Source organism: Squalius cephalus, assembly GCF_949319135.1.
Source record: "Squalius cephalus genome assembly, chromosome: 5".
In the NCBI taxonomy this organism is placed as follows: Eukaryota; Metazoa; Chordata; class Actinopteri; order Cypriniformes; family Leuciscidae; genus Squalius; species Squalius cephalus.
This window is the reverse complement of record NC_137126.1, coordinates 32,892,635-32,914,498: the sequence shown is the minus strand read 5'-3', so window position 1 is coordinate 32,914,498 and position 21,864 is coordinate 32,892,635. Positions and strand designations below refer to the sequence as shown.

The window sequence follows — 21,864 nt, the reverse complement described above, 5'->3', positions numbered from 1 at the left end:
ATTCTGTATAACTGAACATTGCTTAACTTTAAAAAAAAAAAGCAATGTAAAAACATATGTTGCCATAACTTATTGATCATAAAATTGTTCACAGTGCAAGTTAATTCTAAGCACAAAAAACATTTAGCTGTGACTTACATTATTTTGTGTGCAACCCTGTTTACAAAATTACAAAAGATTTCCACACAAGATGTGTTTTTTATTGTAAAAAAAAAAAAAGTTGGCAACCCATTCTTTTAATATATTTTGCTCTTAAATTCTGATGTTTACTTAATATTTATTGGGTGTAAGTGGCTAAATCGAACAATTCAGGGTCTTAATTGGTACTTCGATATATCTTAAATTTTGATAACGGTTGAATAAAGGATTCATGGTTTGGCTTAGTAATACTCCATCTGTTCGGGTCATGAATGTTTTGCAGTCAACAAGCGCTGGTGATTTAAACATGAGTATATTCTGCCACCTACTGTTGCTTAAAGGTATGACAGAATTTATGGAAATTAAATTGCAGCCAAAACATAAAAATAAAAGCATAATATACATTTATTTAAAAGCTTTTTTTTGTAAAAAAAAAAAAAAAAAAATCCAAAAAACAATGAAAAGTACAATAAAATAATGACATTTAAATAGCCTATTATTTTACAAAAAATGTTCCAGTCTCAGGACTAATTTGGCAAATACAGTATTTCAAGCTTTAAGTTTTTGTCCAGGAGGGAATGTTCTCTCCCCTTGTTCCCCTGAGGCTCTCATTAGTAGCACACAGCTGCCGAGAGAAGAAAGCAGGCCGAAAGCTTCTAATGACAAGTCCATGGTATGCTAAGCTTTGTCTGTCAACATTATTTTGTTTAGCATAAACGGGTGAAAACGGCAAAAATCATAGCAGGCAGTTTAATTTCCCTTATGGAAAATATGTAAGCAAGACAATAAGTTACTCACACGTAGGTGTGAGTCATGACTAATTAAATGTTTAAAACATAAAAAAGCATCCTAATGTGTTTGTTTGTTTTTCTCAGTAAGATGCCAGTCCAGTGTTTTAGTGATGTAAACTTGTACATTACTCGTATCCTGTCACAACGCATGCTCATTGTCATTTGAAAGTTTCTAAAATATGTCCATGTCTCATTTGCAAGTGCTTGCTTGATGTAGCAAAGCTCATCCAAGGTCTTGGTTGGTGTGTAAAAGGTCACAGTGACTCTGTGGATGTCTCTGGTGGTGCAGGAGCCTGTCCTGAATTGAAGACAGAAAGGAAAGAAAATTATGCAAATACATGCATTTATGTACTGCTATGGACATCCAAAACAGAAAGAGCTGCAGTAAACAGTATCTTCTGTTCTAAACAAGGATCGTGCCGATATGAACAGAGTGTTTAACACATCTCTGGTTAATCTCAGATGTAAGATCTGTTTACTACTAGTAGTTTTACTTTCTTTATAGATATAAGAGAATACATACTAAAAATCTTAAAATAAACAGAACATTTGATGATTTGTAAGCTTAAAACAAAGAATCAGTGCCATCAAATAATTAAGTTCAGATTATGCAAATGTTTAGCTTTTACACTACTGTTCAAAAGTTTGGGGTCCTTAAGATTCTTAAATGTTTTTGAAAGAGGTTTCTTGTGCTCACCAAGACTGCATTTATTTGAACAAAAATACAGTGAAAACAGTAATATTGTGAAATAGTATCACACTTTAAAATAACAATTTTCCATTTTGATATATTTTAAAAATGTAATTTATTCGTCATAAATTATTCTAATCATACTGATTTGCTGCCCAAGAAGCATTGTGTTTGTCAGGATACTTAAAAAAAAAAAAAAAAAAAAAAAGGCCTTTGTCCTATACTCAACTTTGAGCCTTGGGTAAAAATCCAACACGTTTCGGCACAGATTTGGTCACGGTGTAATCTTTTATACTTTGTCTCTAGCTAGGATATCATATTATCTGTGCCAAGTGTTAGCTAATAGAGCCCATTAGGTGTGTTTAGAATAAACGTGCAATGGCAACAGCAAAGCTTGTGAACTAAAATTACAATAAATTTTTCACATTTACATAAACTTTTTACACATTTAATCATTTAATAGCTTGACATACCAGCTTTTGTTTCCAATTAATCAGTCATTTTATTTGGCTATTTTAATGTCCCTTTTTTACTTAATATTGTTACTGTTTTTTTTATTTTATTTTTTTTTATCTGCCAACTACTGGATGTGTCTTGCATTCATTAAACGCTTTATATTTGTTCATTTTTAAAATCGAATTGGCTGATGTCCACGAACATACAATCATTATCTGAAGGCACCAAGAAGACAGACAGTTTGGACAGTCTGTAATTACAATAGCCTGTTATTACCTGAGGTGAGCAGTTCTGCTGCTTTCCTGTCCTCTTTGATATACAGAGAGGTCATCAGAAAAAACAGGCCTCCCAAGACCCCAATGAAGGGGCACAGAAGAAAGCTATATTCCAGTCTATGGAATTTCCAGCTGAGAGAGTCTGGCTTATACTTAAGCAGAGCATCTGAGATCTGAACAAAACACAAAAAGATAAGTCATTTTGTCTTTTAAATAGTGCTGTCTATTTATTTATTTAATATATAGTTTTATATATATATATATATATATATATATATATATATATATATATATATATATATATATATATATATATATAAATACACACATATATATTAGTACAGTATATGCTATGCAATTAATTGTGATTAATCGTTTCGATAGCACTACCACACTGTAAAAAAGCCATTGTAATTATGCCAAAATAATTATGGTTTCACAAGGTGCAATTTTATATCCAGCAGTGCAATGTGTTCTATAGCACTTCTGGATAGTGACAGCATAGCCTTTGACCCTACTGCTATTTAATGTGAAAGTATTGTGGATTAAAATATGCTTACCGCACCAATAAGGTATGGACTTCCCGCATCTCCAAAAAGATGACAGACCATAATCTGTAAGGCCTCAGCTGTAGCTCTTCTAGTAGGCACAACGACATACTAAAAATAATATGAATAACATTTAAAAGATGCCTTTTACACACAACATTTCAGCAATTTAATCTAATCACACACTGGAAACAATAATACAAATAATTAAACAATACATCCCTGTTCTCAACGTTTCTAAATTTAAGCGTAATGGCATTTTACTTTTATGCTATTAGCTTTATTGAATCACTTGGTTTTCACGAGCTTGTCACCCTGTGCTAATTTAAAAGAGTTTTTTCCCCCATTTCATGCACTTTTTTTTTTTTATGTTGTATTGAGAAGTGTAAACCTCTCACCAGCAGAATGTCCGCCAGAAGAGCCCAGTTGAGGGAAAGCAATAACTCTCCAATTGCAATGAATGTCTGTAAAAATGTCACAAACATAAGAAACATACAGTATATTTAGAGAGCATATCGCAACCTGGTGGCCACACTGTGGCATAACAGCAAATAATCTGTGTTGTTCTGTATGTACTCAATCTATGTCCAGGTTAGTTAATTTAAAAGATGCCCTTTTACACACAACATTTTTCAGCAATTTAATCTAAAAGTGTTCACCCCAAAATTTTAATTCTGTCATTTCCTAACCCACATGTTCCAAACCTGTATGACTGTCTTCTGTGGAACACACACACAAACACACACACACATAATATAAATATATATATATATATATATATATATATATATATATATATATATATATATATATATAAAATAAATAAATAAATAATAATAAAAAAAAAATTATATATATATATAATTTTTTTTTTTTTTTTTTTTTTTTTTTTTTTAATGTACATTCAAAGTCAGTGGGGTCCAGGATTATTTCTGGCCATACAACTTACATTTGAAGGATAAAACAGTTTAAACAATCTTTAAATGCTCTTCTGTTGTTTTCCACACAAAAAAAGAAAGTCATACAGATTTGAGAACTATTCCTTTAATATTAACACAAATACTGAATCACACAATAATCCAGCCAAACGCAGAAACGTGGCTGAGCTTTGCTTACGTAAGAGGCCGGGATGCTGGTGCCTGCCAGGATGATGGCAATGAAAAAGCAGGGGGAGGAGCTGAGCATGCCAAAAGCACAGATGAGAGGGTCTGCATTCGGCAATCTGTCTCTCAGCTTCTTTGATATGTAGGTGCCCAGAAACACTCCCACGACCCCTGTCACCACTGTGATTGCTCCAAAAATGTAACTTTCACAAGAGAAGGGAGAAACAGTTTGATATTATTCAATTTTGGCCTCAGTTTCAGAACATTCTCTGTTTTATTCCTCATAGGACCTACCAGACCAGTCTGACTAGTCAAACTGATAAATACTCTCAACTCAGTTTGGAGGTAAAAATGGCTGAGAAACATACTGAATCAGATATATTGACAGGATTGCGAGAGCAAAAACCACTGCAGTAAACAGTATGTGCTATCTAAGCAAGGAACAAGCAGATATGAACACTATCACAGAGGAAGTCTGCCGTTTAATCAATCTTTGGCTAATCTCACTTTTACTAGTCTACTGCTAACCTCACTGTTTTCCTTTAAGATCTGTTCAATTATATCAAGTCAAAAAGCATCAAGAAACTTGCTGTACCTGTCTAATGGGTTACAGGGCTCTTCACTGCAAGGTGGTCTGAGACCCTGTGTAACCTGTGCACGAGACAGAAAGGTGGGGGTCCAGAAGGCCAGAGCCCCTGTGACAAAAGCCATGGCAGTCACGCCAAGAGAAGACCAGACAAAACTCCGACTGTAAGGAAGGCACAGAACCAAACACAATAAAAAAAATAATATTTGCAACAACCTTTAATAAGCGAAAACCCTTAGAGCAGTGGTTCTCAACCTTTTTGACCTGAAAGGCCTCCATTGTCCAATACAATATTTGAAGCCGCTCCCCTTTTTTTAAACTAAAGTTAATAACTTTTAAATTTTTTATACAATTAAAATAAAAAAATAAAAAAGCTTTGAAGATTGTTATGAGCACATGCCGATTAACAGCATGAACATTTAATGTAACGTGGGTCTTTACAATGTGACTTACTTCTTCCAGAGGTACTTGACGTCCTCAACGTAAGAGGTACTTTCCAAAGTTGCTCCTCCCTGGGTGTCCGAGGCTCCACGAGGAGGATTGGGAATCAGAAACACAAGGAGCAGCAGACCCAGTCCTCCCAGAGCAGGACTGAACTATATCAGAAGAAACACTCAAACAATATGCTCAACTTTCTTTTATAAATGTGGAAGGTAATTGTCTTGATTATATTATAATCATATAATACATACATAGCAAAAGCCACTAAAAATAATCATTACTGATGAACATCTTGTAAAAATTATATTTTTACTTAATGCATTTCAATGATGGAAAGACAACAAAACATCTTCAACTTTGGTTTAATAACTTAATATTGCAATTTTGTTTAATACATTTAATTTTGTCCAGTTTGAGACCAAATAATTGCCAGACTCTCTGCAATACTGCTTTGGACCCCCTGTTTAAGACCCTTGTTTTACTGAGAACAGAGCATAAACTGGTTAAAACTGTTCCACTTTAAAGTGGAAACATTTTAGCTTGAATATAGAACAGATATGCAATTTAGGAGTCCAAGGAAGGAAATCCAATTAGACCCTTAAAATATAATGCAATACAGAGCCTATTTTATAGCTGGCTACATTTCAGTTAACTGCATGATAACAAGATTAACAGACTGTTAAATCTAACAAGGTAAAGTTAACATAGCTTCTGCGCAATATTTTCTCTCTCCATATATACAGTATTTACAAAATATATATTCTCTTACCCTCAGGGCCCAACGCCAATCCCCTGTTGCATTAGCTATAGTTGCTCCCATTATATATCCTAGACCACTAAATGACAATTTAAAAACACATTCTGTCAGAAAGAGTAAAAAGATTCAACAAAAGTCTTGTCAACATGTTGGAAACATTGTATTGTATATACAAGAATCCCACACAAGTGTTGGGGATGTGAGAAATATGTGAGTTATGTAATCAGAGTACTTTTCCAAGTAACACGCAACACTTTTTTGTTGTTGTTGTTGTTGTTGTTGTTGTTGTTGTTGTTATAAAAAAAAAAAAAAAAAAAACACCAAGCAAGCCGGAGTAGTGATTTTATACAACAGTTTAAGAAACAAGAGGCTTGTTCTAAACAAACCACAACAGAATTATCTCTGTGCCTCATGGCTGCACCCTTCAGAGTTCACATTTGTCTGCAACATACGTCAATGAGGATTGTCTCATTTCAGAAAAGTAACCATTATAAAATTGACTGTTTTTCCTTGTGAGGCGTAAATTACTGTAATTTCTTTCTTACTTTGCAGTGTAATGGTTATTTTTTCTTAAATGAGCCTCGACAGTTTCTGAATTAATCAGTACTTCAAACAAATTAGTTGACTGAATGACTCAATGAGACAGTTGTTTCTGTCACATGTCTGTCTTGTCTTGTTCTGCACTTGGGTGTTTGTTATGTTGTGCCTTGTGCTTGTGTCATTGTTAGCCCCGCCCTACTTGTTATCTGATTATTGTTTGAGTTCTCCCACCTGTTCCCCCTGATTAGTTTCCCTTTATTAGTTCCCTCTTGTTTGCAGTCTGTGTGGATCGTTGTCTCTGTTTCCCCCCGTGTTATGTTTTGAGTATTTGCCTGTCTTGTTGAGTATTTGCCTGTCTTGTTTTTCCCCCACGAGGGAGTTTTGGTTTTTGGTCGGTTTTGTTGTTTATTCATTAAAATTACTTTTTGCACTTGAATCCTCGTCTCACCTTTTGACTTCCCGTGACAGAACGATCCACCAACTATGAGGATTCAGCAAAAGGATTCCTGCCCTCACCTGGAGCGAATCCTGAAACTTAACGGGTTGGTCTCCCTCCGACAGCAGGGGACCAGGGTGAAGGATTTCGCCCGGAAATTCAGCTCGGCTGCAGAGGGACTCGGGCTTGGGGATATAGTCCTCAAAGAGGTATTTAATCTTTGTTTGGATGTTCCCTTGCCTCAGTGGGAGATGAAGGGGTTGGAAATTTTAGACTTCCCGGGTTTCGCTATGTATCTCCACCATCGTGCTCGGTGGGATACATCGGACCCGCCTGCATCCCCGCTGCCCAGCCCAGAGAATGCATCGCCGCTGCCCAGCCCAGAGAATGCATCGCCGCTGCCCAGCCCAGAGAATGCATCGCCGCTGCCCAGCCCAGAGAATGCATCGCCGCTGCCCAGCCCAGAGAATGCATCGCCGCTGCCCAGCCCAGAGAATGCATCGCCGCTGCCCAGCCCAGAGAATGCATCGCCGCTGCCCAGCCCAGAGAATGCATCGCCGCTGCCCAGCCCAGAGAATGCATCGCCGCTGCCCAGCCCAGAGAATGCATCGCCGCTGCCCAGCCCAGAGAATGCATCGCCGCTGCCCAGCCCAGAGAACGCATCGCCGCTGCCCAGCCCAGAGTTCCATCCACCATTAACTCCGTCCAGACCTGAACCTGCACCTCACCATCGAAGACGGCGGAGGAGGAGGAAGACCTCCGGCCTCCCCAATGTCCCGGAGGATTCCGTTGCGGAGGAGCCAGAGACTGTTCACGTCACGTCTGCCCAGCCAGAGACTGTTCACGTCACGTCTGCCCAGCCAGAGACTGTTCACGTCACGTCTGCCCAGCCAGAGACTGTTCACGTCACGTCTGCCCAGCCAGAGACGGTTCACGTCACGTCTGCCCAGCCGGAGACGGTTCACGTCACGTCTGCCCAGCCGGAGACTGTTCACGTCACGTCTGCCCAGTCGGAGACTGTTCACGTCACGTCTGCCCAGTCAGAGACTGTTCCAGTCACGTCTGCCCAGTCAGAGACTATTCATGTCAAGTCTGCCGAGCCGGTGTCTTCGGACAGGATGGCCGCCGCCGAGGGTGTTCCCGTCACATCTGCTGAGCCTATGTCTTCGGACAAGATGGCCACCGCTGAACCTGTTCACGTTGCGCCTGTCGAGCCTGTGTCTTCGGACAAGATGGCCGCCGCCGAGAGTGTTCCCGTCACGTCTGCCAAGCCTATGTCTTCGGACAAGATGGCCACCACTGAACCTGTTCACGTTACGCCTGTCGAGCCTGTGTCTTCGGACAAGAAGGTCACTACCAAGACTGGGTCTTCGGACAAGATGGCCGCCGTCGAGCCTGTGTCTGAGCCGGTGGTGTCTGTTCCTGAGCCGGTGATGTCTGTTCCTGTTCCTGAGTCGGAGCCAGTGTCTGTTCCTGAGCCAGAGCCAGTGTATGTCCCGGAGCCCGTGTCTGTCCCTGAGTCGGAGCCCGTGTCTGTTCCTGAGCCTGAGCCCTCAGTGACCGCGACACTGGCCATTATGGCCACAGCCATGTGGTGTGTGTGGGCTACACACACACTTGAGCCGGTGGTGTCTGTTCCTGAGCCGGTGGTGTCTGTTCCTGAGCCGGTGATGTCTGTTCCTGTTCCTGAGTCGGAGCCAGTGTCTGTTCCTGAGCCAGAGCCAGTGTATGTCCCGGAGCCCGTGTCAGTCCCTGAGTCGGAGCCCGTGTCTGTTCCTGAGCCAGAGCCAGTGTCTGTCCCTGAGCCGGAGCCCGTGTCTGTCCCTGAGCCGGAGCCCGTGTCTGTCCCTGAGCCGGAGCCCGTGTCTGTCCCTGAGCCGGAGCCCGTGTCTGTCCCTGAGCCGGAGCCCGTGTCTGTCCCTGAGCCGGAGCCCGTGTCTGTCCCTGAGCCGGAGCCCGTGTCTGTCCCTGAGCCGGAGCCCGTGTCTGTCCCTGAGCCGGAGCCCGTGTCGGTCCCTGAACCGGAGCCCGTGTCGGTCCCCGAGCCGGAGCCCGTGTCGGTCCCTGAGCCGGGGCCAGTGTCTGTTCCTGAACAGGAGCCAGTGTCTGTTCCAGTGTCTGTTCCAGTGTCTGTTCCAGTGTCTGTTCCAGTGTCTGTTCCAGTGTTTGTTCCAGTGTTTGTTCCAGTGTTTGTTCCAGTGTTTGTTCCAGTGTCTGTTCCAGTGTCTGTTCCAGTGTCTGTTCCAGTGTCTGTTCCAGTGTCTGTTCCAGTGTCTGTTCCAGTGTCTGTTCCAGTGTCTGTTCCTGAGTCGGTGGGGCCTATTCCAGTGTCTGAGCCGGTGGTGCCTATTCCAGTGCCTGAGCCGGTGGTGCCAGTTCCAGGGCCTGAGCCGGTGGTGCCAGTCCCAGTGCCTGAGCCGGTGGTGTTTGTTCCAGTTCCTGCGCCCTGGTCGCCCGAGGGGTCTTCACCGCCCTGGCCGCCCGAGGGGTCTTCACCGCCTTGGCCGCCCGAGGGGTCTTCTCCGCCCTGGCCGCCCGAGGGGTCTTCACCGCCCTGGCCGCCCGAGGGGTCTTCACCGCCTTGGCCGCCCGAGGGGTCTTCTCCGCCCTGGCCGCCCGAGGGGTCTTCACCGCCCTGGCCGCCCGAGGGGTCTTCACCGCCGTGGCCGCCCGAGGGCTCTTCACCACCGTGGCCGCCCGAGGGGTCTTCTCCACCCTGGCCGCCCGAGGGAAAGTCTCCGCACTGGCCACCCGAGGGGAAATCTCCGCCCTGGCCGCCTGATGGACTGTTTGTGTCTTCCGTCCCGCCCTGTTCTGTCCCTCCCGTCCCGCCCTGGTCTGTTCCTCCCGTCCCGCCCTGGTCGGTTCCTCCAGTCCTGCCCTGTTCTGTCCCTCCCGTCCCGCCCTGGCCTGTCCCTCCGTCCCGCCCTGGTCTGTCCCCCCCGTTCTAGTGGAGTGTCTGGAAGCCACTCCTTTAGGAGGGGGTTATGTCACATGTCTGTCTTGTCTTGTTCTGCACTTGGGTGTTTGTTATGTTGTGCCTTGTGCTTGTGTCATTGTTAGCCCCGCCCTACTTGTTATCTGATTATTGTTTGAGTTCTCCCACCTGTTCCCCCTGATTAGTTTCCCTTTATTAGTTCCCTCTTGTTTGCAGTCTGTGTGGATCGTTGTCTCTGTTTCCCCCCGTGTTATGTTTTGAGTATTTGCCTGTCTTGTTGAGTATTTGCCTGTCTTGTTTTTCCCCCACGAGGGAGTTTTGGTTTTTGGTCGGTTTTGTTGTTTATTCATTAAAATTACTTTTTGCACTTGAATCCTCGTCTCACCTTTTGACTTCCCGTGACAGTTTCGCTCCTGAATGAATCCGTTTTTTAATTAATCATTTGAATAAATGAGTCGATGACACACTCATAAAGACAGTCACTTGTCATGCCTACTGGCATAAAGATGTAACCTGCAGAAAGAATCACTGCATCTCCACTACATGCAAACACAGACAAGCAAAGCATGATTATTTTTCCCAAAATAAATCCCACCCTGCACCCAATTTCTTTGGTGATAGTTAGGGTGTAGGGTAGGGTTAGGGGTTAGTATTTGTTTTGACAGTGTAGGCAAAAAGCACTGTGATTTACATGACCATTGAAATCTTTAGAATCGGGCTGAAGAGCAGAGATTGCTCTGACCTGGGCTGTATCTTAAGCCTAAATTGATCATAGGACCATTGCCATCAATGGTCTCTACGATCAACTTAGGCTGGCAATGCTTATGGGAAACGCAGCCCTGGTCATACAAATGGTTAAAAGTCTACATGCACTTTTAGACTGCCTCTCAGCCAATGAAATTTTAGGACCAAAACAACACCATTGTATAAATTATGATATACATGATTATTATATAACTTCTCCAGATCAGAGTATATTTATCTTTCTTAAATATAGTTTAGTAAGACCTTCACCTTCCGACCGGTATGAAGATATAGAAGAAGGAGATCATGAGAGTTCTTTGGTTGCCAGTGAACAAGTCACCAATGATAGTAGGAGCTATGGTGGAGTAACTGGCCTCTCCTGTCCCAACCAAGGCCCTCGTCAGGACCAGAATCCAGAAGTGCTGTGGTGAGAATCAAGACAGATCCGTAACTTAAAATAAGATAAAATTCTGTTCTCTTCTATTTTAACTGTTAAAGCTGCAGTTTTTCCTCTTTGTCGCCATCTCTGTTCGAAATCTGCAATTGCAGTTATTCGTGGAATTATCAACTTTACGTGGGTTGTGCCTCGGCATGGCACGGTGTGGATGAATCCAATGTTTTGAGGAGAATGTGCAGCTGTTCTGACCAACTAAGGGAAAAACAGCATTGCAGTAAATCGCGCTGATTAAATCTAATGATCGATTATCATATCACGTCAAACCGCATCAGCATTGCATGACAACATTTAATGACTTTCCGATATTTATCCTTGTTTTCGCATGGGCCCGGTTGCAGTCTCTTTTTTTTTCTGTAGCCACTCTGAAGTCTTTTGCATTTTACAACGGGTGAACCTCTAGTTGTCACTGGTGATTGTCGTTTGAACCTTTCTGGATCCGCCTTATCAAATTGATAAGTTTAATTATATCAAGTGCTGTGAAAAAAGGCTATAAATCTCCACCTCCAACATCCTCACACGCAATATAGCCTACTAGCCGAGACACCTTCTTTATGTGTACAGATGTGACGTAATGACGCAAAGACATGCTTGAATTTCCCGCGGAAATCCACCAGTACCACTGGAATTAAAAACATTACAAGCTTACCATTTTTAATCGAGCTAAGGCAAGCAGATAGTTTTGAACACTGGCTAGTTATGTATTTGCTCAATTTATTTTGGATAATTTTTAACCCAAAAAGTTACGGACTGCAGCTTTAAATATAGTAAAATAAAGACATTGTTCAAAAGTACACGTACAAAATGAAACAATTACACATTATTAGGGTTGTACGACTTCACAAAGATTACACTGAAACCTTGGAATTCCCCAAAAAGACTTTGTACTGTACCGTTTCTTTGACGAAAGAGCTGCCCAGTGTTGTGACAATCCACACAATCAACCCAGCAATCATGAGAAGCTTCCTGTCGTAGCGATCTCCAAGGTAACCAAAAACTGGCGCCAACAACATAAAGCTACAGATAAAAACTGTACATATGTTAACATAGGGTTGATGGCAAAGATACACTATACCATTGAAAGTTTGGGATTTTCACAGTATGGCTGTAACAAGCAAGCACAAGACGCAGGAGAATAGGGTACAATGGGGCTAAAAGCAAGAAAAATGTGCTTTTGACTAGTCAAGTCACCTTAATTTATGTAGGCCTATAGTGCTTTTTACAGTACAGATTGTTTCAAAACAGCTTTACAGTGATATGAAAATAATGTAACAATGATTGTTTTGGCTGTACAGCAGCTCTAGAAGAAAGTCATTTTCCAGCTTAAGGAAGTTTTTAATTGATTAATTTCCATTGTAGAAATCATTAGTTATTAACTTAGGGGCCGCTTACACGACATCGTTTTCAACTGAAAACAGAAAAAACTTAATGCGTTATGCCATACATTTACACGACAACAGCGTTTGGTGACCTGAGAACGCAAACTTTGAAATAGATTTCTATACCATAAAACAGGGTTGCCCAATCCTGCTCCTGCCGATCGACTGTCCTGCACAGTTCATCTCCAACCCCAATCAAACACACCTGCCTTTAATTTTCAAGTGATCCTGAAGACCTTAATTGGTTGCTTCAGGTGTGTTTGATTAGGGTTGGAGATGAACTGTGCAGGACAGTCGATCGGCAGGAGCAGGATTGGGCACCCCCGCCATAAAAAGTACTACGTATTAAGTGCTAGTTTTTGAAAACTTTACCATTTTAACTATATTCGTGAATCTGTGAAAACAGAGACGCATGCACATGCGTATTATGTGTTTAGTCTATAAGCAGGCGCCTTTGAATGCATATTTACGTGGGCGTGTAGTCTTTCTTTACATCAGCAATTACTTGTCTGGCACGCATAATACAGCGTTTTTAGTTGTTTCTGCCGGAATAATTTTGATAACGTTTTCATCTGTACAGAGGAAAAAAAACTTTTGTAGAGAAAAAAATTGTCCTGTCGATGAAGCCTTCGCAGGAGATAGTCTGGTTTGGTCTCTGATGACACTTCAGGGCTGCGTTGTGGTCGTGTCTAGGTGCAGGTCCTTCATCTGATCTTGATACAGCCCGGATCTGGCTGGATAATATAAGCGTAGATGCCATTCTTCTTATGATATAACTGATGTGCTCGTTACGGTAAGAGTTACCGGTTCCAGCTGTCATAATTTATGCAGCCTAACAATAATTTTACATGATTTGAATAATAGAAACTATCCCTTTGAGGTCATAACAGACCACCAGAATCTGGAATAAAGGCTAAAAGTCTGAACCCTCACCAGGCCCATTGGGCATTATTCTTCACCCGATTTCAGTTTGTTACCTACTGTCCTGGCACAAAGCAGACACCCTTTCTCATATTCATGCACCTGATCGACCCAACAGTAATCCAGAGCTAATACACCCTCCAGCCGCCATCGTCTGTCCTATTCAATGGGCCCTGGACGACCAGATCGCCAAAGCAAACCTGCACTGAACCTGCTTTGCCAGAATGTCCTGAGGGATGGATTTAGATTTCATCTGCTTTATGACTGTCCCTCATGGACTCTGTGCACTCTTCCCAGGGGTCCGGTCATCCAGGCAATCAACAAACACTCTTGCTCATCTGCAGCCATTATTAGTGGCCAGGCATGTCTCAGGAAGTCAACCTCTTTGTCCAAGGCTGTATCACGCCATCTCCAAGTTACCACGCCATCTTCCTGAAGGAAAGCTCCAACTACTGCCCATTCCTCTCAAACCCTGGTCACACATAGGAGTGGATTTCATCACTTCCTCTGAATCATTTACCTGTATCCTGGTGGTCGTGGATCGGATCTCCAAAGCCTGCCGCCTCATCCCCCTTACAGGATTACCATCGGCTATAGTAACTGTTGAGGCCCTGTTCACTTACATGTTTCGCAATTACAGCTTACCTGCGGACATTGTTTTGATTTGGACCTCAGTTCATCTCCAGAGTAAGTAGGGCGTTCTTCCATCTCCTAGGTGTGTCAGTGAGTTTAACATCCGGCTACCATCCACAATTGAATAGACAGACGGAGCGGAAAGAAACAGGAGATAGGATGCTCCCTGAGATCTTACTGCAATAGTCACCAACACAGCCAGAGCCGCCCAAAAATCTCCACAGCAATTGGACAACAGGTAAACGGAATAATTCATTAAGGTAATAAACTGGCACATACTAGGAAAACTAGGCCACACAGACAAACAGGAACAGAACTAAAACACGAATAAGCCAAAACAGAACATAACAGAATATATATTTTTTTGAAAGTCGTCTTTTATGCATAAAGATCAACAGTAATATTGTGAAATATTATAACAATTTCAAATAACCGATTTTATTTTAATATATTTTAAAATGTAAGTTATTATTATGTGATGGCAAAGAAACATTTCGTATTATTATCAATGTTGAAAAACAGTTGTACTGCCTAATATTTGTGGAAATCGTGATACTTTACTTTTATACTCAGGATTCTTTGATGAACAAAGTAAAAAAAATAAAAAAAGGATATATATATATATATATATATATATATATATATATATAACAGTATTTATTTTTAAACAGAAATCTTTTTTAACATTATAAATTTCACTTTTGATTAATTTAATGCATTTTTGCTGAAAAGTATTAATTTCTTTCTAAAAATAAATAAAGTCCAAACTTTTAAATAAAGTCCAATTCTTTTTTCACTGGATATTTCATTTTTTTCACTACATGTCATCAGATTTTCCACAACTTTGTCAAGACTACAACAACAGCTATAAAACATGATGCTGTGTAACATGGTGTCGTGAATGGATTATGCAAATCCATAAAGTAAATTGTGTATTATTTTAATGATTGCGCAGAATAATCAACCAACTAACAGTTTGGATATTAAAGCAGACAGAGATTGAGTAAGCATGAAACTGCAAACCAGATCAGCGTCAGATTAGATCATTTAGAATGATTGGTGCTTTCAAGTATGTTCTAGATTGAACGTATCTACTTGTGTTTTGCTTAATACTAGACTTGTTACTAGCTTGTTACTAACTTACAAAATGACAGTAAAAGACCTATTAGTTCATCTCCAACAAGGATGTACTCTTGTAAAATCAAGTTCTGCAATGTTCTCTTCCTTTTTACGGTTTTGTCAGTGCAATGTGCTACAAATTCAAACTGATACCTGTCTGTAGGAGACCTGAAGTGCTGTCAGAGATTCTGAAGTAATTCTGGATGCTAAGCAGCACACCTGGATCAGAATCAGAACAACATCTGTCGCTATTTCTTGTGACATTCTGAGAACCATCACACTTGCTGTGGCTTTGGTATAGTGTGCTCACCTGCTATAGTATAACGGTCCATATAGTTGAGGAGATTGATGTAGCAGAGCACTGCAACTGCAATGTAGGAGCGTCTCCGAGAAATGGAGGTTGTTTGAAAGGAGGATGCAGAAAGTTCCATGGTGATGGAAGGAGGGGAAAAAAAAAAAAAAAAAAAAAAAAAAAACGCCGCAAAAAAACGACCTTTTCGGTTCAGTGTTCTGTCACTTTGTGGCTGTAACAAGGAAGTGCACGACGCAGGACAAAATACAAACTAACAAAATAATCCACAGGAACACTCAGGAGACAGATTTGACAACCACGTAACTTAGACGACACAGAACAAAGAACTGAATGAAGACAGGACTTAAATACAAAGAGGAACTAATGAGTTAATTAACTAGACAACAGGTGAATGGAATAATTAATTAAGGGAACAAACTGGCACACACTAGGATACTAGGTCACACAGACAAACAGGAACATAACTAAAATACAAAGCCAAAACAGAACATAACAGATTATAGAAGTTATAGTACCACCAGTGGAGAAACAGGAGACTCAGGGCTGGGCGGAACCAGTGGTGAAGGGAGATTTAAGGGAATACAATCTACCAAATCCAGAGCCCAGTGGAAGCTTACAATCAGTGGCGGAAGTGTAGGTGGGACTCAATTCCATGCCCTCGAATTCCACAATAACTCCCTTGGGGACTGGTGTTGTTGGCAGCTCATGCACGTGACGTCAGACGTGTCGTTGGGCTAAGGCTCAGGGGTGGGGTATGGCTAAAATTGATCTGGCTTGTTGTCTGTGGCAGGATCTGGCTCTGTGACTGTGGTGGGCACAGGCATCCGTCCTGTCCAGCTGGGTGCAGGCTGACTGGGCTCTGGGTCTTGAGTGGGGCTGATATCGTCCTCCGCAGGGCAGATGGTGAGCGGTGAAAAGTTGTTCCCTAACACCCACTCCACAAGTGTGGTGAAGTTGTCATAAGGACCGCTCCCTGGGAGGTGTGCCCTGGACCTGGCACACCAATTCCAAAAAAATCCCTGGTGCGAGACTCCAAGGAGCAGTCCCTCTGCTCCAGGCATAACATGTGAACTGCTGCAGGAAGAACCATGGTAATGGAGGGAGGGGAAAAAAGAAAAAGGTTGCCAAAAAAAAAACAAAAAAAACCCTTGGTGGGACTATAACAAGGAAGCTCCTGACGCAGGAGAATATAATACAAGTAGCCTAGCCTTCAATTCAAAAATCCACAGGAACACTCAGGAGACTGATTTGACAACCACGTCACATGACGCGGAACAAAGAACCAAATGAAGACAGGACTTAAATACACAGAGAAACTAATGAGTTAATTAATTGGACAACAGGTGAATGGGATAATTGGTCAAGGGAACAAACTGGCACACGCTAGGAAACTAGGGGGCTGTTTACATAACACGGTTTTCAATTAAAAAAAACTTCAAACTTTTTATGCGTTTTGGCTGTTAATTTACACGAAAACAGCAGTGCCTGAAAACGCAAACTTTTGAAAACGGGTTTCAAAGTGGAAGTTTTTGTAAACAACAAAAACGCAAATCTTTGAAAAAGATGACGTCATGCACATGCGTGTTCAGTCTATAGTGTTTCAGTGCCATCTAATGGTCTGGCAGCAGAATACAGGTTTTTATTCGTTTTCACAGATCCGTGTAAATGGGGATAGTTTTGACAATGGTGTTGTCTGTACGCGCCTACGCGGAAAACTCAAACAAAAAAGTTGTCATGTAAACGTACCCTGAGTCACACAGAACTAGGCGTTTTCACATTGAGCACGGTTTGCTGCAGTCCGATTCTGAGCGCGATTGGTCGCGGCGCATGCGCAGGTTACTTTACTATGAAGGTAAAAGAGTAGCAAAACTCGAGAGCATGTAGATGTGAATTTGAGAACTTGTACAATAAATATTCTTACTTGTACTCGAACATTTACACTCACAGCTCCAATGTGAAAACCTGTCAAATAAAAATCTGAAGTTGAATGTTGAAATTTGCACTCACAGACAATAGTCACAAACCTGTATTCTGAATCTGAAGCTGCAGACAAGTAGGCACAAATGTTTAAAATGCCATTCACAGAAATACAATGACAGACACAAACTTGTAATATATATTCGCATTTAATCTTCCATTCACATTTGCAGTACAACCTCAATTAGGCATTTGCAACTTCTCAAATCTGTCACTGCAATTTCAAATTTCGCGCCTTGAATTTTGCTACTCTTTTCGCGATATATTAGATGCAAAACTAACTTGTGCACTTGCAACTCAATGGTGCTCATCTGCTTTTCTGTAGTAGGCTATGCATTATTAGCATGGTGTTTACTGAGTTTGATAATATCGTTTATATTTCTTTTAATATCAGTCTAATGCATAAAGCCATGTTAGCGTTTCAGTGCACGCGGGTTTCGTGACATCATCGCGTACAATAGAAGTCCCATTTCATTGGCTAGGCGCCACCCAATAAAACGGAACACCCCAGCTCCCGCTCCCCTTTCTCTCTCGCCGCCACTGAGTTTCAAGTGCACAAGTTAGTTTTGCACCTCCTAATATATCGCGAAAAGAGTAGCAAAAGTCAAGGCGCGAAATTTGAATTTGCAGTGACAGATTTGAGAAGATTTAAGTGCCTAATTGAGGTTGTACTGCGAATGTGAATGTAAGATTAAATGCAAATATATATTACAAGTTTGTATCTGTCATTGTATTTCTGTGAATGGCATTTTACACATTTGTGACTACTTGTCTGCAGCTTCAGATTCAGAATACAGGTTTGTCTGTGACTATTGTCTGCGAGTGCAAATGTCAACATTTAACTTCAAGTTTTTATTTAACAGGTTTTCACATTGGAGCTGTGAGTGTAAATGTTCTCGTACAAGTACGAATATTTATTGTACAAGTTCTCAAATTCACATCTACGTACTCTCGAGTTTTGCTACTCTTTTACCTTCATACTTACTGGACAAGCGCACTCCCGAGTCAGTGTTGCTTTCACATTCACGCGAATCACAGCACAGTTGCTGCCTACTAATCGTTATACTTTTTTCCCGGATTCTTTGATGAATAGAGTTAAAAAAGAAAAGCATTTATTTGAAAAATAATTGTTTTCAACATTATAAATGTCGTTACTTTAATTTTTTTTTATTGAATGCATTATTGCTGAATAAAAGTATTAATTTATATCAAATAAATAAATAAATAAAAATAAATGAAAAATTCTACTGGATATTTATAAAAAAAGATTCTAGCTACATGTCATCAGATTTTCCACAACTTTGTCAAGGCTACAACAACAGCTATAAAACATGATTCTGTGTAACATGGTGTCAAGTATGGATTATGCAAATTCATGAAACCAACTGTGTATTATTTTAATGACTGTCAGTACTCAGAATAATCAACCAACTAACAGTTTGGATATTAGAGCAGACAGAGATTGAGTAAGCATGAAACTGCAAACCAGATCAGCGTCAGATTAGATCATTTAGAATGATTGGTGCTTTCAAGTAATGCAAACTCCAAAACAAATTTGAACATATCTACTTGTGTTTTGCTTAATACCAGGCCTGTTACTAATGACAGTAAAAGACCTATTAGTTCATCTCCAACAAGGACATACTCTTGTAACAATCATGTTCTGCAATGTTGTCTTCATTCTTACTGTTTTGTCAGTGCAATGTGCTACAAATTCAAACTGATACCTGTCTGTAGGAGACCTGAAGTGCTGTCAGAGATTCTGAAGTAATTCTGGATGCTAAGCAGCACACCTGGAACAGAATCAGAACAACATCTGTCGCTATTTCTAGTGACATTCTGTGAACTATCACACTTGCTGTGGCTTTGGTATAGTGTGCTCACCTGCTATAGTATAACGGTCCATATAGTTGAGGAGATTGATGTAGCAGAGCACTGCAACTGCGATGTAGGAGCGTCTCTGAGAAATGGAGGTTATTTGAACGGAGGGTGCGTCACTATCTGGTTGCTCAGAGCTCATGGAGCCATAAGGTACAGTCGTGTTTGAGCGGAGGCTCAAGCGGGCTTTTGGTCTGTGTTGGTTGGAGGCCATAGTGCTCTCTGACTCTATCGCTACTGAAAGACTTTTTTGCCTCTGTAAGAAGAAAAAATTACTTTTAAGCACTTCACAGATGGTAAAAGTGCCAAAACATTGTGGTTTTCAAGCTCTCTTATACTGATTAATGATTTGTGAACTGTGGCATAAAACTCACATGGCTTCCATGTGATTCCAGGGCATTGGACAATGTTTTAAGATTGAAGTAACCATGGCAGCAAGGAAAAGCATGTAGTCGCAATCAATGAACAAGGCTGGTGACAAATGCCTCATATGGAAATAAACACCCAACAGTGTTTTATCAAATAATTTGGTTTAGTTTTGCTGGATTAGGAAATCTTAACTTGTATTTTGTGCAAAAAAGCTAATTAAATGCCAAAAGCTTTGTAGAATCAAGTGTCTGGAGGATGTTTATGCCCAATGATGCTATTTATACTCATTTAAAAATTTAAAAAAGTGTCGCTAACCTATTAGCTTGCGACCATTGTGTGGTCAGTCAAATTTAGGCAAAGCAGAACTTGCTAATGACAAATAAGCACAGTGACATCACTTTAAGCAGGACTTCGATAATACATGGGCCAGGAACTCTCAGACCAAGCCCTTGATAAATGAATTAATTAAGAGTTATAATGGGTAATAGTAAAAATGTGCTTTTAGGTCATGATTTGACATGTAAAACCAAATGGGAAAATTTCAATTGACAATTAATTATTTTCCTGTTTTCTAGTGTATTCTCTTATAATATGCTGTGAAAATACGATAAAAAGCATCGGTGTTAAAAGGGCTGCCACAACATTTCTGTTGATATAGAATTACCTACTTGTCATTTCATTAATCTCACAAACAAATGTGTCCTTTTAATAATATACTGTTGTAATACATCTGACTTGTTTTTCTGTATTACAGAAGAGACCTACATTTTGTGAGAATGGAATATGTAGACCGGAACTTATCTCAAAGTTGGTTGTGATAGTTGCACACGGCAAGCTGCTTGTCACCAACTCAACCCACAAGCTGATGTTATTTTAGATGCAGCAGTCCTAATTATGACCTCACATTTGCCACAGGAAGCGCATCTTCTACCTAATAATCATAATATATGGCCAATATTATCTTTTTACCTAAAGTAATTATGTTTTATTGTGCTTGAAGGAAGATTTAACAGATTAAACCTCCCTTTTAGTGATAGTCTGAACAGATGATACTTCCAAATGGGTATCATGAGTTCAGGTCAGAACTCAGTTCCTTAGCGGATGGCAACAATGCCACTGTTGTGGTGATTAGATGTGTATGACCACCACAGGACAATGCCATATGATTGTTCAGCCTATACAACCAGTCATTTGGACATTGAGGCTATGCTAATTTCAGTTAAAAAGGTTCACATATTTTATTTATTATTTTGTTCATAAAATGCAAATCGAACATTTTATGAGAAGATCATTTGACAAATTCAATAATTTAAGCAACTTACACTTCAGTCTATGTGCTCCAATGTCCAGTGCTGCTCTAATCCATCTTTTTTTTTTGCTGAACTTTTTTCTTTTCTCTTTCGTTGTTTGCTGTGTTCGTTGAGATGTCACTTGTAGAAACAGAAAGGCATTCTGCATATACAGCATACTACAGGGTTATCAAGTTAGAATCAAGCCCTACCCCCTTTTTTTAGGTCACAGGCAGCAGAACAGTTCCTCCTTGTGTTGCAATATAGACCACAAACCAGTAGATTTTCATCTCCATGCTCCCTTCATGCTTTCCGCTTTACACTGATCTCCCAGATCTGCAGGGCTTTTGGCATTATGTTTCACATGAATGCTCTTGCTCTGAAGTCTGAACACCAGGACAAAGGTCTGATAAAAGAGCTGCCAGAAAATAAATACCATAGGAATTCTTTAAACGGAAACCTCATCTTGTATTGTCTACTCAACTGAGTGAAGTTTATGACCCTTGTTTTTATACAGTTAACATTTCATTCTGTTGCATGGATAGATCATTCTAGATAAGCCATAATCATGTTTACTGGTGATAGCTTGTCAGTGAGAGTCTCTATTCAGTTACAGTGGGCCATAAACTAATCACCCCCCCCCCCCCCCCCCGCAAGGTTTCTTCAAAGCAGAATTGTGAAACTTCAGTATTTTGCTGTCAGATGATGCATATGTTTTTCGCTCTTGTGAAATCATCTGCCTATAACAACTTCTCCACAATACAAAGCCCCTGTATATACCTTGTACCAGATTATGTAGCATGATATACTCTACATTTTCTGTAAGACCACATCATCACATGTACATGTGTACAGTGGCAGAGTGACCTCTCACCACATCTTTTCTGTATTGCTGATTTCAATGAATGATAAACTGATGTCTTGATAAAGTAGGTTGTGGTAGCCTGCATTATAATCAGGCCTATGATTAATAATGCATTATAATAACATGGGTTACCATTATAAAAAGCAGGATGGGTTTTGTTAAATTATATATTAAATTATATGCCAATCAATATGGCTTACTAAGAAAACACAGCCTAATTAAT

The 21,864-nt window shown here is 40.7% G+C and overlaps 1 protein-coding gene across 4 annotated transcripts; it reads right to left on the bottom strand.

Moving 5' to 3' along the window:
- Positions 1-367: 367 nt before the first annotated feature.
- On the bottom strand, positions 368-21,108 carry spns3 (SPNS lysolipid transporter 3, sphingosine-1-phosphate (putative)). Of its 4 annotated transcripts, XM_079871179.1 has the most exons (13): positions 20,810-21,108; positions 19,125-19,374; positions 18,968-19,033; positions 11,792-11,928; positions 10,715-10,866; positions 5,799-5,865; positions 5,042-5,184; positions 4,598-4,750; positions 4,016-4,205; positions 3,298-3,363; positions 2,912-3,010; positions 2,353-2,524; positions 368-1,227 (listed from the first exon to the last, which is right to left on the bottom strand). In XM_079871179.1, the coding sequence occupies exons 2-13, from the start codon at positions 19,330-19,332 to the stop codon at positions 1,184-1,186; spliced, it is 1,497 nt and encodes a 498-aa protein (XP_079727305.1). In that variant the 5' UTR covers positions 19,333-19,374; positions 20,810-21,108; the 3' UTR covers positions 368-1,183. The 4 variants fall into 4 exon arrangements, with proteins under 4 accessions (XP_079727305.1, XP_079727308.1, XP_079727306.1 ...); XM_079871182.1 differs by lacking the exons at positions 18,968-19,033; positions 19,125-19,374; positions 20,810-21,108 and adding exons at positions 15,104-15,169; positions 15,261-15,471; XM_079871180.1 differs by lacking the exons at positions 18,968-19,033; positions 19,125-19,374; positions 20,810-21,108 and adding an exon at positions 15,261-15,448.
- Positions 21,109-21,864: the final 756 nt, after the last annotated feature.

Bases quoted from the DNA above. Each gene is read 5' to 3' on its own strand.
- spns3 (XM_079871179.1), bottom strand. From the start codon at position 19,332: ATGGCCTCCAACCAACACAGACCAAAAGCCCGCTTGAGCCTCCGCTCA. The intron at 5,866-10,714 runs GTGAAGGTCTTA...ATTGTCATTTAG, and splicing joins ATCTTCATACCGGTCGGAAG to TGGTCTAGGATATATAATGG. The intron at 3,011-3,297 runs GTGAGAGGTTTA...TATTATTTTTAG, and splicing joins TTCTGGCGGACATTCTGCTG to TATGTCGTTGTGCCTACTAG.